Source organism: Enhydra lutris, unplaced genomic scaffold (genome assembly GCF_002288905.1).
Source record: "Enhydra lutris kenyoni isolate GAN:26980312 unplaced genomic scaffold, ASM228890v2 scaffoldscaffold39, whole genome shotgun sequence".
Lineage (NCBI taxonomy): Eukaryota > Metazoa > Chordata > Mammalia > Carnivora > Mustelidae > Enhydra > Enhydra lutris.
Window position 1 is genome coordinate 14,004,269 of NW_019154123.1, and position 13,482 is coordinate 14,017,750.

Here is a 13,482-nt window from a genome sequence, read left to right on the forward strand (position 1 = left end):
TCCCTGGTGCAGATCCCTCAGCTTTACCTGTGTCTGTTATTGGAGTGGAAAAAGGGACATTCACCCAATTGCAGAGAATGGAGAGGAGATCAGAGGATTCCTAAAATGATTTTCAACCAGTCCTCCTTATTTAGCCCCTCCCCTTCACCTCCACTTTTGGAGGTACCTGCTGCCAATTCGTGAGCCTTCTGGGAATGGATTCTTGGCTTTCCCTGCTACTGGCTTAGGATCCAGCTTTTTCATATCTGTTAAGTCATTTAACACCTGTACATCTGCTTTCTAGCCTCTGGAGGTTTGTGGCTATTATCTTCTTTCTCAGTCTTCCACCGCCCCGCTTTTTTTTTTTTTTTTGGCCTTTTAAAAAAAATCTACTTAGGGATGCCATGATGGCTCAGATGGTTAAGGGTCTGTCTTTGGCTCAGCTGATGATCCTGGGGTCCTGCCTGGGATCCGTCCCGCATCAGGCTCTCTGCTCAGCGGGAAGCCTGCTTCTCCCCCTGCCTGCTCTCCCTATTCGTACCAAATAAATAAAACCCTTAAATTTTTTTTAAATAAAAATATCTACTTACACCATTTTGATGAAACACTGAGAGGGAGCAGAAGTCATGTATATATGTTCAGTCTACCATTCCCTCCCCTCCCCCGGGAGGTTAATCTATATCTCCTAAAGAAAATATAATCAGTGAGGATTTTTTCACTCAGCCTAGCACACTGTAGAATACTCAAAGAACATCAACAGTTATTCCCTGTCTCATTGGTAATGCTTGTACAAATTAAGCTGATTTCAGACGACTTCATTTTTTCATTCCTGTAAATGTTATAAGTCCCATGGCATTTTGAATGAACTTAGGAATACTGCCCTGATTTTTTAATTCTAGCCTTCTTTATAATAAATCATACTGCTAAATGCACATGGAAGAATTCTTGTCATATAGCAAGTAGTCAGCAATTGTTTTTATTACTGCTGTTATTCATTTCACTACAAATATCTCCAGCCAACTTCTAAGTGTATTCTTCTTGTTGTTTCAGGGGTCTTATATTTAAATTTTTGTTCTTCTGGGTTTTTGTTCACTTATTTGTTGTCATCTGTTGTCTCATTCAGATAAAAATTTCTCCTTTGATCCAGCAATTCCAGTTCTAGCAATCTTCCCTAAGGAAATAATAAGAATCACAACATATAATTTTTCTTGGTATTGCTTTACAACAGCAGCAAACCTAAATGCCAATAATAAGGAACTGATGAAAGAAATCATGGTACATCTGTGCAATGGAATATTATGCAGCCATTAAAAATGATCCCCTCCCAAATTTAATAACATGAAAACTTCAAGAGATATATTTAATTCAAAAAATAACAGGAAAAGTATAAAATTATATTTTAAAAGAATATATATACATATATAAACATATAAAAATACCAAAAGACACCAAATGTTAACAAGGATTATTTGGAAGTGAAAGAATTGCTGAAGATTTTTTTCCTTTTGTGTGCTTTTTGGAAATCTCTCAATGTTCTAAAAGTGTATTCCCTTTGACATTTAAAACACATCCACTAATATGAGGGATGTCTGGGTGGTTCGGTTGATTAAGTGTCTGCCTTCAGCTCAGATCATAATCCCAGGGTCCTGGGATCGAATCCACGTCAAGCTCAGCACAAGTTGGCTTCTCCCTCTTCTGCTCCCCCTGCTTGTGCGCATACTCACATGCTTTCTCTCTCTGTCAAACAAATAAATAAACAAATATATCTTTTAAAAAGTAAAATAAAACACAAACACCATATGTATATGTATAAATATAATTTTAAAATAAATAAATTCTGCTTTGAGATATCCACTGGGCCTCCAGGAAAGATGGGATCTCCTGGGGAGCCAGGACCTCCTGGACGCAGGGTAAGTTGAAAAGTCATAAATCACACCAGATCCTCTTCTCAATAAAATGCATGGAGTCTTCATTGCCCAAATGTGCATGTTTTCTATCTTTGCACCTGGTAACTATTTTCACTATTTTTCTGCATTTATGTGCAGAAAAATATCCTAGAGATAAGAGGGGGGGGATACTGATTAAATATTAGTCACCATTTCTCATGAGGTAAGGGGAATTTGAGGGAGGAAATGGAAAGTATTGGACTAAAATGTGATCTCTCAATTATGGGTGAATTTTATTTGCCTGGTCCTTGTCCTCCTCCTATATTCAGTAAGTGGTTAGTGAATGAAGGGAAGGGAGAGGAAATTAATAAACAGGGAATAAATGATCCAAGTTGTATTCACATGGAACTTTTCTCCAGGAGTCTGGGTGGGGCTTCACGGCATTTTTCCTCGGGTGTCTTTCTTTGAGAATAGCCAGACTCTTCCCATTCCAAAGATGGAATTGAACATGTGAAATTAAAACCAATTCCACTTTGTGCTTTCTATTCCCAATCCAGACAGATCTCTATATATGTATATTCATTTTTTTTGGGAAGACTGTTGGGATTACCTTTCCGGATGTACAGTCTGAGTCTGGTTCCTTTATCATCCAACCAATGATGGAAACAGGAAGGTTCAGTTCAGCTGCTGTTCAGTGGCCAAGGCAAAGTATGGGGCTGAGGAACTCTGAATGTCCCTTAAGGTTGGGCAGTTATAAGAGATGGATCAGCCTCATCTGTATCCAAGCCATAAGCCTGCTCCAAAGCTCTTCATGCCATTGTTAAGTATTCAGCTCCATCCTTAGATTCTGACAACCCTTGTTGTCCACAGATGGGGCTGGAGGAAGGTGGCCTTCGGAGGTTTGTGTTCCTCAGGCTTGCTGCCCTCACTTGATTTCCCCTGGAATGTTACTCTTAACTCAGTGATGAGGATCCTCCTACATGTATACTTTTCTTCCTCTAACTTAATTAGAATAAAAACTTTAGAAATCTTCATTTTCTGAGGTTAGTGCACATTCTGCCTACTGATGAGTGGACAGAGTAATGAGACCACATTTCTTTTTTTTCCTAGGGTGTGAAAGGGGCCAGAGGACTGGCTTCGTTTTCTGTATGTATCTCCTGACTCCAACAGAATGCTCTGTACTCCATTAAATTTATTTATTTTTAGACTTGAAGACCTGGCAGTCAGTCGGTTAATTCTTTGTTTTATTTTTGAACTACAGATGTGTGAGCTCATTCAGTATGTACGGGACCACAGCCGTAAGTATCCTGCTTAAATTGATCACCCAAGTTGTCAAAGCATTCACAGAAGAAGAGCAGTGAATTCTGCCCTCAAAATTGAGACAATTTACCAACCAATCTCTTAACATTAGAAATGTCACTGCATATATTTTGAGCCAACATAGATCGGTGACTAGTAATGCCTTCTCTGACTGCCCTCCTCATGTCTATTGGAACCTGTTCCAAACACTAATTAATGATATGTCTAGGGCTTTTAACCTAGGGGAAATTGAGGCATGAGGTCAGAACTCTTCTGATGGTGAAATCAATCAATGGAGAGTCACACTGAACTTCTAAAAATGATTAACACCAGACAATAACACAGGATTGAATTCACCTGGTGTGAAAGCTAGCTGTGATAACAAGGTGTCCTGATGGGTGGGAGCACTTACTTCGGTTTATTGTTTATTACTTCTTTTCTAGAAAGGTATGCTTAATTACTTTTCATTGAATGATTGATTTGCTTGTAATATTATTGATTTTTGCCTTCATATTTTTTCTCTCTCCCAATTTTTAAAGCAAAAAGGCATTTATTTTGGCAAATGCTCTTTTGAATTTGCTTTAAGACTCCTGTAGCAGCATCTTCTATCAAAATATATGTTAGCACCATTAAAGGAATTCCACATACAAGATGAGCAAAGAATTGACTATTTAGTGTTTATTTACAAACGTAAATAAACACTATGACTTCCCAAATAAACACCATGAATGATTTTGGAGCCCATTTCTGTAGAGAGCTTTAGTCTCAAAGCCACAGACTTTTTAAAGCTTTGGATGCAGTGTTGATCTCAGCTCTATTTGTACCATAATGGAACCACCCATGATGAAAATCAAAATATATGTGTTAAGTCATGAAGATCTGTTGCTTTGGGCTGACTTAACACAGTTCACTTTTTGACATTAGAGCCATGGGAACTATAATGAGTCAAAGGTAGACCAAGTGTGATGAGACCCAATCTTTTATAATTTGAGAGGTTCAGTACAAAATCACAAATCCAAAAATAGGTACAAAATTATTTCAAAAGAAAGGGTTGTTTAGAACAAGAAAAGAAATCACAACTAACAACTTTTGCTTATTGTAAAAGCACATGATCTTGTGAACACACAACTAGGTCCCTTCTTAGGGTCTTGCACTGGGCAAGTGAGAAGTCGAAAGCAGAACTTTCTGTGGTGATGGAGGTGTTCTACCACACTGTTCAGTATAGTAGCCACTAGCCACCTGTGACTTTGAGTACCTGAAAGGTGATCATTGCTACTGAGAAGCTGAAATTAATACATTTAATTTTAATTAAAATTTAAATAGTCACATGTGGCTAGTGACTTCCATATTGGACAATGCAGGCCTAAGGCTTATTTATGCTTTATCTGCTTCAGGGTAAATCCACCTCTCATGTTTACACACACACACACAAATATGTATCAGTACAGACTATATATGTGCATGTATATAAAATCAATATCTACAGATCTCTACATGGAGAAAAATGAGAATAAAGAGACGTTAGGTCCTTTTAACCTTTCCAAATTCAGTGCACCTCTCTGCAGTGTAACGTTCCTTCCCAGGCAAATGTTCTCTCCCTCTGACAGTTGGCGGCAGGCTGCTGATTTATGGCTATATATTATCCCATTTCTCCCACCCTGTCTTGTTTTTGCCAAGATGCTGGGATCCACCTGCATTTTCTCCAGACCCTTCCTATTGCCTCGGTGTTTGAGTCAATTACAAAAAGCACACAGGGCAGAGCTTCTTCTGCCATGATTTCCCTACACAGTACTAAACTCTCTTCTACGAAATAATAACCCAATCTCCTTTGTTTTTCTCCCCCAGCTGGCGGACATGGTGAGTAATCTTTATTTACATCAAGTCATAATCAAGCTCCAAAATGTCATACATCTGGAAAGACAAGTTAAAACAATGTGTTGCCTGCCAAATGATATAAATTTCATCTGAGATGTCTTTGCTGCCTCATTCTGGTAGCACAGACCTGCCTCCAGTCAATTACACAGCTTTAGCTGAGTCTCACAGCTGTTTCTCAACCAAGTAGTTTGATTTTTTTATTAATATTTTAATGACTAACATTACCATTGATGTTACTGTTGGTTTTTTTGTAATAATTGTCTCCTTCCCTTCATTTTCTCTATTGTCTTTGTAGCCTAATGGTTATGAATTTAGATGTGACAACAACTACCCTCTTAAACCTTTACACTCTATCCCTTCTGTCTAAACCCATCAATCCACACCCTCTGGTTGCATCTTCACTCACTCAACAAATATTTATTGAAAGCATATTATGGGTGGAGCCTGGTTGGCTCAGTAGGTTAAGCCTCTGCCTTAGGCTCTGCTCAGGCCCTGACCTCAGGGTCCTGGGATCAAGCATCAGGCTCTCTGCTCAGCGGGGAGCCTGCTTCCCCCTCTCTCTGCCTGCCTCTCTGCCTACTTGTGATCTCTCTCTCCCTTTGTCAAATAAATAAATAAAATCTTTAGGGCACCTGGGTGGCTCAGTTGGTTAAGTGACTGCCTTCAGCTCAGGTCATGATCCTGGAGTACCGGGATCGAGTCCCGCATCGGGCTCCCAGCTTCACGGGGAGTCTGCTTCTCTCTCTGACCTTCTCTCGCTCATACTCTCTCTCACTTCTCTCTCTCAAATAAATAAAATATTTTTTTAAAAAATCTTTAACAAAGAAAGCATATTATGTGCTAGGCATTGGGGACACAGGGCTGAATAAGATGGACACAATTCTTGTCCTCAGAAGCTCCCATTCTAGCAGAGGATCCAGATGATAAACACGTCAAAGGAATATGGAATCCTATCCTTGCTGTGAAGGAGATAAAAAAAACAGGAGACTTTGTCACAGAATAATGTTAGGGGAGGAAAGAGCTGCTTTAGGATGGAGGGCTCCTCTTTGAGACAGTGACATTGGCATTTGGACTGAAGAATAAAAAGAAGCCAGCTTTACAAGAGCCAGGAGAAAGAACAGCAAGTGCAAGGCCATGCTGCAGGACAGATCTAGGCATAGGAACTGATGGAAGTCCAGTGGGGGAGGGGAAGATTGGGGGGTGAAAAAATTAAGCAAGCCAAAGCCAGGTCAAGTTGAACTTGATTCAATATAGGTTCACATAGGGAGGGTGGATTGTATTCAAGCTGGAATGAGAGGGTATTAAAGTGTATTCAAAGTATGGAAGGAAGAACATGAGCTGATGAACAATTTTTGAGCACTTATTTGGGCCATTGTGGAAAAGTAGATTGTAGGGAAGCATAAGTTTAAAGGCCAGAGGATTAGTCAGGAGGGAGTTGTGTTTCAGACAAATGTGGTGGTGCCAGGAGAGGGCTGCCAGTGCTGTGCTTTAAGTACATGTCAGCGGTTTCTCTTTCTCTATCCTTGTTGTCACCTGTCTGTGCCAAGCAGCAGCCATCAGTGTACAGTATATGGCCACAGAGCCAGATCATGCTTCTGTGTGGTCATCTGTGCCTTGAGGAAGAACTGCTAGGTACCACTGCAAGCCAGCCCAGTGTTCTTCAGAATCTTCTGGTTCCTGGCAGGTTGCTAGATTTCAGAACATGAGTTTTTCAAGTTGAATTACTCTTTTAGGTACTATCTCCTGAAAACTTGTGTTTTTTCATATTTCAGCCAGTGCTGTGAATCTTTTTCTTCCCTTTATCTCCAAATTGCACCTGAAGCTGCCTTATTGTGGTGGTGTTCCCATATGCAAATCACAGCCCAAACAAAAAGCTGGCAGAAACACTTTCATGTTTAGTCATACTTCCATTTTTTATTGTAAAGTTGACATGACCTCAATTTTTTTTAACATCTGCTCAGCCTTCTGAGTTAGATTCAGAGGCTAATAAAATATGTCCTGTCTCCACTGAGATGCACAGTTTGGTTTAGGGTTAAATATTTATCCTTACTGGTCCTTTAGCCTGTTAGGTCACGGAGTCCAGGACCAGAAGGAGATAATCATCTAGCACCAAGACAGGGACAAAGCTCAGCTGGTCACAGCAGAGGACTCGCTCCTTGACCAGCCCAGGCCAGCCTCAAAAAACCTGAGTTTCTGAGTTCTCATCAAGAGCTGGTAGGCCTCATTTTGCTTTTATTATCTCTGAATCTGACTTGCTGGCATCTGAATGAGAGGAGGCACCCCTCCAAGAGAAGTTCATCATTGAGATTTATTTCCTTTTACCAACCTATATCTCCATACCAGGCCTCTCCCCCATTAATAAAAGTTTTATTCTCCCTGTACCTGCTGCAAAAGAACTGTCTGTCCTTTGTTTGCTGCTGCTTCATTCAGTCAGCATTTATTAGAACCCTGATAAATGGCAGGAACTAATAATCTGGCAGATCCAGAGAGACACAGTCCCTGTCTTCACACTTCCTGGAGAGGAAAATATTAATCAGATAATCAGACAAATATGAAGTGTCAACTGTGATAAATGCAGGGTACCAGGATTAGAATGAATGAATTGGAATCAATCAATAAGTCTGAAATTTACATTTAACGCTCAAGTTTACCAATTCAGTTTTTCTATGTAATAGGTATATTTATTGATTAAACTTATCTTTTCAACTACTAAATAAAAATATATCCCTGAAAGCTTTCCTCATTCTTTTAAGTGGCATAGTCATCACAATGAAAAAGTCTGTAATAATAATGGCTAACGTTAACTGAGGACCTGTTGTGTGCCAGGCACTGTTGTCCTAAGTGCTTTGCCTGTGTTGGTTCACTGAATCCTCAATACAGGGCTTAGCAGTGGCTAATCTTAGGACCAGCATTTTACAAATGAGCAAAGTGAGGCCCAGAGAAGATAAGTTGCTGGGACAAGGTAACAGGGCTAGTGCATAGTCAGGGCAGGTCTCGAACACATCTCTGTAGCACCTACTTTCTACATCTGATGGGCTATTCTTTTTTTTTTTTAAGATTTTATTTATTTGTTATGCTCCACAAATAAGTGAAACCATATGATAATTTACTTTCTCTGCTTGACTTATTTCACTCAACATAATCTCTTCCAGTCCTGTCCATGTTGCTACAAAAGTTGGGTATTCATCCTTTCTGATGGAGGCATAATACTCCATAGTGTATATGGACCACATCTTCCTTATCCATTCGTCCATTGAAGGGCATCTTGGTTCTTTCCACAGTTTGGCGACCGTGGCCATTGCTGCTATAAACATTGGGGTACAGATGGCCCTTCTTTTCACTACATCTGTATCTTTGGGGTAAATACCCAGTAGTGTAATGGCAGGGTCATAGGGAAGCTCTATTTTTAATTTCTTGAGGAATCTCCACACTGTTCTCCAAAGTGGCTGCACCAACTTACATTCCCACCAACAGTGTAAGAGTGTGCCCCTTTCTCCACATCATCTCCAACACACGTTGTTTCCTGTCTTACTAATAGGGAGATGGAGAGGAGAAGGGAGTTGAGGGAAATTGGAAGGGGAGGTGAACCATGAGAGACTATGGACTCTGAAAAACAACCTGAGGGTTTTGAAGGGGCGGGGGGTGGGAGGTTGGGGGAGCCAGGTGGTGGGTATTAAGGACGGCACGTATTGCATGGAGCACTGGGTATGGTGCAAAAAACAATGAATACTGTTACGCTGTAAAGAAATTAAAAAAAAAAGATATTGGAAAAATTAAAAATGAAAAATTTTTTAAAAAGATTTTATTTATTTATGTATTTATTTTATTTATTTGTTTTTTATTTTATTTATTTTTTAAAGGTTTTATTTATTTCTTTATTTATTTTATTTGACAAGTAGGCAGAAAGGCAGAGAGAGAGTGGGGGGAAGCAGGATCCCTGCTGAGCAGAGAGCCCAATGCAGGGCTCAATCCCAGGACTCTGAGAATATGATTGAGCGGAAGGCAGAGGCTTAACCCACTGAGCCACCCAAGTGCCCCCTGATGGGCTCTTCTATGTATGGAACATCCATTCTCTTCTCATTTCTCTGAAATCATTAACAGAGCTTTTGGACCCATTCCTTTCTCAACTCCTGTTACATTTCCTTATTAAGTAAAAACATGTATGTTTTAGTTTAGCTCACTGTATAAAGTTCCAGCAATGAACATAATACCAGTGATCCAATTTCTGTAAGTAAAAGGGCCTATCCATGAGCTTTTGATTATTTCAAAGGAATTTGGCCATTAACTTCCACATTACATAAAAACTCAAATTGAATGATACTTTCTCTTGGGCTTTATTTAAAAGAGCAAATTCAATCTTTAAAATAGCATTTTCCTTCAAGATTTAAACATTGACTATTTTAACTGCTCATTTTAGTATTTAATGCTTATTTAATGTTTAAATATTTGCATATTTAACATTAAAAATTACCTTGCCCTCCATGTATCTTTTTTTTTTTTTTTTAAATAAGCATGTTACATAAGGAACATGTTCTTGCCTTTCAGGAAAACCAGAATGCCCTGTGCATCCCACCGAACTGGTGTTTGCCTTGGACCAGTCTCGAGATGTCACCAAGCAGGAATTTGAGCGCATGAAGGAGCTGATGACTTCCCTGGTGAGGGGCGTCAGGATCCGGGAGAACAGCTGCCCGGTGGGCGCACGCATCGCCGTCCTCACCTACACCTCTCACGCCCGACACCTCATCCGCTTCTCAGACGCCTACAAGAAGAGCAAGCTCCTCAGGGAGATTGAAGCTATTCCTTACGAGAGGTCCTCAGACAGCAGGGAGATCGGCAAAGTGATGAGGTTTATCTCCAGGAATGTCTTCAAGCGAACACTTCCAGGGGCTCACACAAGAAGAATCGCCACCTTCTTCAGCAGCGGCCAGTCTTCTGATGCCCAGACCATTGCTACAGCAGCTATGGAATTCAGTGCCCTTGACATCATTCCGGTCGTGATTGCGTTCAGCAACGTGCCCTCCATCAAGCGTGCGTTTGCGGTAAGATGGTTAAGCTTTCCACATAAATTTTTTTGGGGGGGTGGGGGTGGGGAAAGGCTATACTCAGAAGCCTTTTTAAGAAAGGATTGAACTAGGCTATTTATTTCTGTGTACCAGGAAGATGCTAAGCCCTTTGTATGCATTATCCTGTTTAATTCTCACAAGTGGTATGTAAGGGATGGGTATAAATTACTATTCCCATTTTATCAGTGAGAAAACAGCCTGGAGTGGTTAAACCTGTATGCCCGGGTTCACATGGCTAAAAAGTGGCAAAGTCAGGACTTGAACTCTTCTCCAGTCCTTTACTATTTACTATTCCAGTCTACTGGATTTACTATTCCAGTCCTTCTCCAAGGAACTCTTGAGTTGCCTCTGGGTATAGAGCTACTAAATCAGGAAGGCCAGTAAACATTCACTGATGTCACTTATGTGGCCAGTAGCAATAGTTGCTGTGCAATGAAAGCCAATTGACTTGATTTTATAATTTCAACAATCATATAATTATCCAAATTTTAAAAAGGAAAGCCATCCTAGTTAATATAGCTTCTTTGGTTGGGAAGCTATATAAATAGACCACTTGGGATCAAGGGGACCTTTTATGAAGTAAACAGACATATAACATTGCTTCAGGTGTGCAACGTGATTCAATATTTGTAAATATTGTGAAAAGATCACCACCGTAAGCCTAGTTAACATTATCACCATAAATAATTATAAAAAAATTTTATCATAATGGGAACTTCCTTTTTGACTAAGATTTTTATTTTAATTCTGATATAGTTAATATACAGTTATAGTAGTTTCAGGTGTACAAGACAGTGATTGAACAATTCTATATATTACTCAGTGCTCATCATGATAGGTTTATTCTTTTTTTTTTAATTATTTATTTTGAGAGAGAGAGAGAGAGAGAGAGAGCGCTTGAGTGCAGGGAGGGATGGAGGGGAAGAGAAAGAATCTGGATCAGACTCCATGCTGAGCATGGAGCCTGAAGTGGAGCTTGATCTCCCAACTCTGAGATCATGACCTGAGCAGAAATCCAGAGCTGGATGCCGACTGAGCCACGCAGGCACCCTGTGATAGGTGTATTCTTAATTCCCCTTATTTCCCCTATCCCTCCCACCCACCTCCCCTCTGTTCTTATGGTTAGGAGTCTATTTTTTGGCTGATTTGTTTCTTAAATTACAATACAAGTGAAATTATAATGTTAGGTCTTTCTCTGATTGACTTATTTCACTTAGCATTATACTCTCTAGTGCTATCCATGTTGTTGCAAATGGCACGATTTCATTCTTCTTATGGCTGAATAATATTCTGTTGTATATAATACCACGCCTTCTTTATCCATTCATCTGTCAATGGATACTTGGCCTCCTTCCATAATGTGGCTATTATAATAGTGCTGCAATAAACTTGGGGATACATATATCCCTTTGAATTGGTGTTTTCATATTCTCTGGGTAAATACCCAAGAGTGTGATTACTTGTTTGCAGGGTAGTTCCTTTTTTTTTTTTTTTTCCCCAGTAGGATCCATGTGACAGGCTTGAACTCACAACCTTGAGATTAAGACCTTAGCTGAGACCAAGAGTCAGGTATTTAACTGACTGAACCATCGAGAAGCTCCAGGGTAGTTCTATTTTGACTTTTTGAGGAACATCCATGTTGTTTTCCACAGCAGCTGCACCAGTTCCCATTCCCACCAACAGAGCATGAGAGTTCCTTTTTCTACATATCCTTGCCAACACTTGTTATTTCTTCATGTTTTGGTTTTAGCAATTCTGACAAGTATGAGGTGATATCTCATTGTAGTTTTGATTTACATTTCCCTGATGATGAGTGATGTTGAGCATCTTTTCATGTGTTTGTTGGCTATCTGGATGTCTTCTTTGGAGAGATGTCTGTTCATCTCTTCTGTCCTATTTATTTGGATTATTTGGGTTTGGGGGATGTTGAGTGATATCAGTTTTTTATATATTTTTAATACTAACCCTTTATTGGATATGTGATTTGCAAGTCTCCCATTCAGTAGGCTGCCTTTTGGTTTTGTTGATTGCTTCCTTCTCTATGCAGAAATTTTATATTTTGATGTAATCCCAGTAGTTTGTTTTTACTTTTGTTTCCCTTGCATCAGGAGATGTATCTAGAAAAAAGTTGTTACACTGATGTCAGAGAACTTATTTCCTGTGCTTTCTTCTAGGATTTTTATGGTTCCAGGGCTCATATTTAGGTCCTTGATCCGTTTTGAGTTCATTTTTGTGTATGGTGTAAGAAAGTGGTCCATTTTCATTCTTTTCCCTGTCATTGTCTAGTTGTCCCAACACCATTTGTTGAAGAGAATGTCTTTTTCCCAAAGATTAGTTGGCCATATAATTATGGGTTTCTTTGGGGGCTTTTCTATCCTGTTCCATTCATCAATGTGTCCATTTTTGTGCCACTACCATACTGTTTTCATTATCATAGCTTTTCAGGGTAACTTGAAATCTGGAATTGTGATACCTCCAGCTTTGTTTTTCTTTTTCAAGAGTGTTTTGGCTATTTGGGGTCTTTTGTGGTTCCATGCAAATTTTAAGATTATTTATTCTCGTTCTGTGAAAAATGTTGTTGATGTTTTGATGGGGATTGCATTGAATCTGTAGATTGCTTTGGGTGGTATGGACATTTTAACAATATTTGTTCTTCTGATCCATGAGTATAGAATAGCTTTCCATTTGTGTCATTTTCAGTTTCTTTCATTAATGTCTTAGTAGTTTTCAGAGTACAGGTCTTTCATCTCTTAGGCTAAGTTTACTCCTAGGTATTTTTACTCTTTTACCCTTTCCCATTATAAATGGGATTATTTTCTTAATTTCTCTCTTTGTTGCTTCATTATTAGTATATATAAATACAATATATTTGTGTACATTGATTTTTGTATTTATGACCTTACTGAATTCATTTATCAGTTCTAGTAGTTTTCTGGTGGAGTCTTTAGGGTTTTCAATATGTAGTATCATGTCTTCTGCAAATAGTGATAGTTTTACTTCTTCCTTACCAATTTGCATACACTTTATAACTTTTTCTCATCTGATTGCTGTGGCTAGGACTTGTAGTACTATAGTGAATAAAAGTGATTAGAATGGACATCCTTGCCTTGTTCCTGACCTTAGGGGGTAAGCTCTCAATTTTTCAGCATTATGATATTAGCTATGGGTTTTTCCATAATTTTTTTTTAAACATATAATATCTTTTTATCCCCAGGGGTACAGGTCTGTGAATCGCCAGGTTTACACAATTCACAGCACTCACCATAGCACATACCCTCCCCAATGTCCATAATCCCACGCCCCCCAACCCCCCTCCCCCCATTAACCCTCAGTTTGTTTTGTGAGATTAAGAGTCACTTATGGTTTGTCTCCCTCCCAAT

General features: G+C 39.3%; 1 protein-coding gene across 1 annotated transcript in view; it reads left to right on the top strand.

Annotated features, from left to right (window-relative positions):
- The window catches only part of LOC111155151 (collagen type VI alpha 6 chain), a 115,068-nt gene that overhangs the window by 72,585 nt on the left and 29,001 nt on the right, over nt 1–13,482 (top strand). Inside the window, exons 28-32 of the mRNA XM_022515229.1 lie at nt 1,827–1,889; nt 2,976–3,011; nt 3,127–3,163; nt 5,010–5,021; nt 9,585–10,078. Of these exons, the coding sequence (XP_022370937.1) occupies nt 1,827–1,889; nt 2,976–3,011; nt 3,127–3,163; nt 5,010–5,021; nt 9,585–10,078 (642 nt within the window). The remainder of the gene's footprint in view (nt 1–1,826; nt 1,890–2,975; nt 3,012–3,126; nt 3,164–5,009; nt 5,022–9,584; nt 10,079–13,482) is intronic.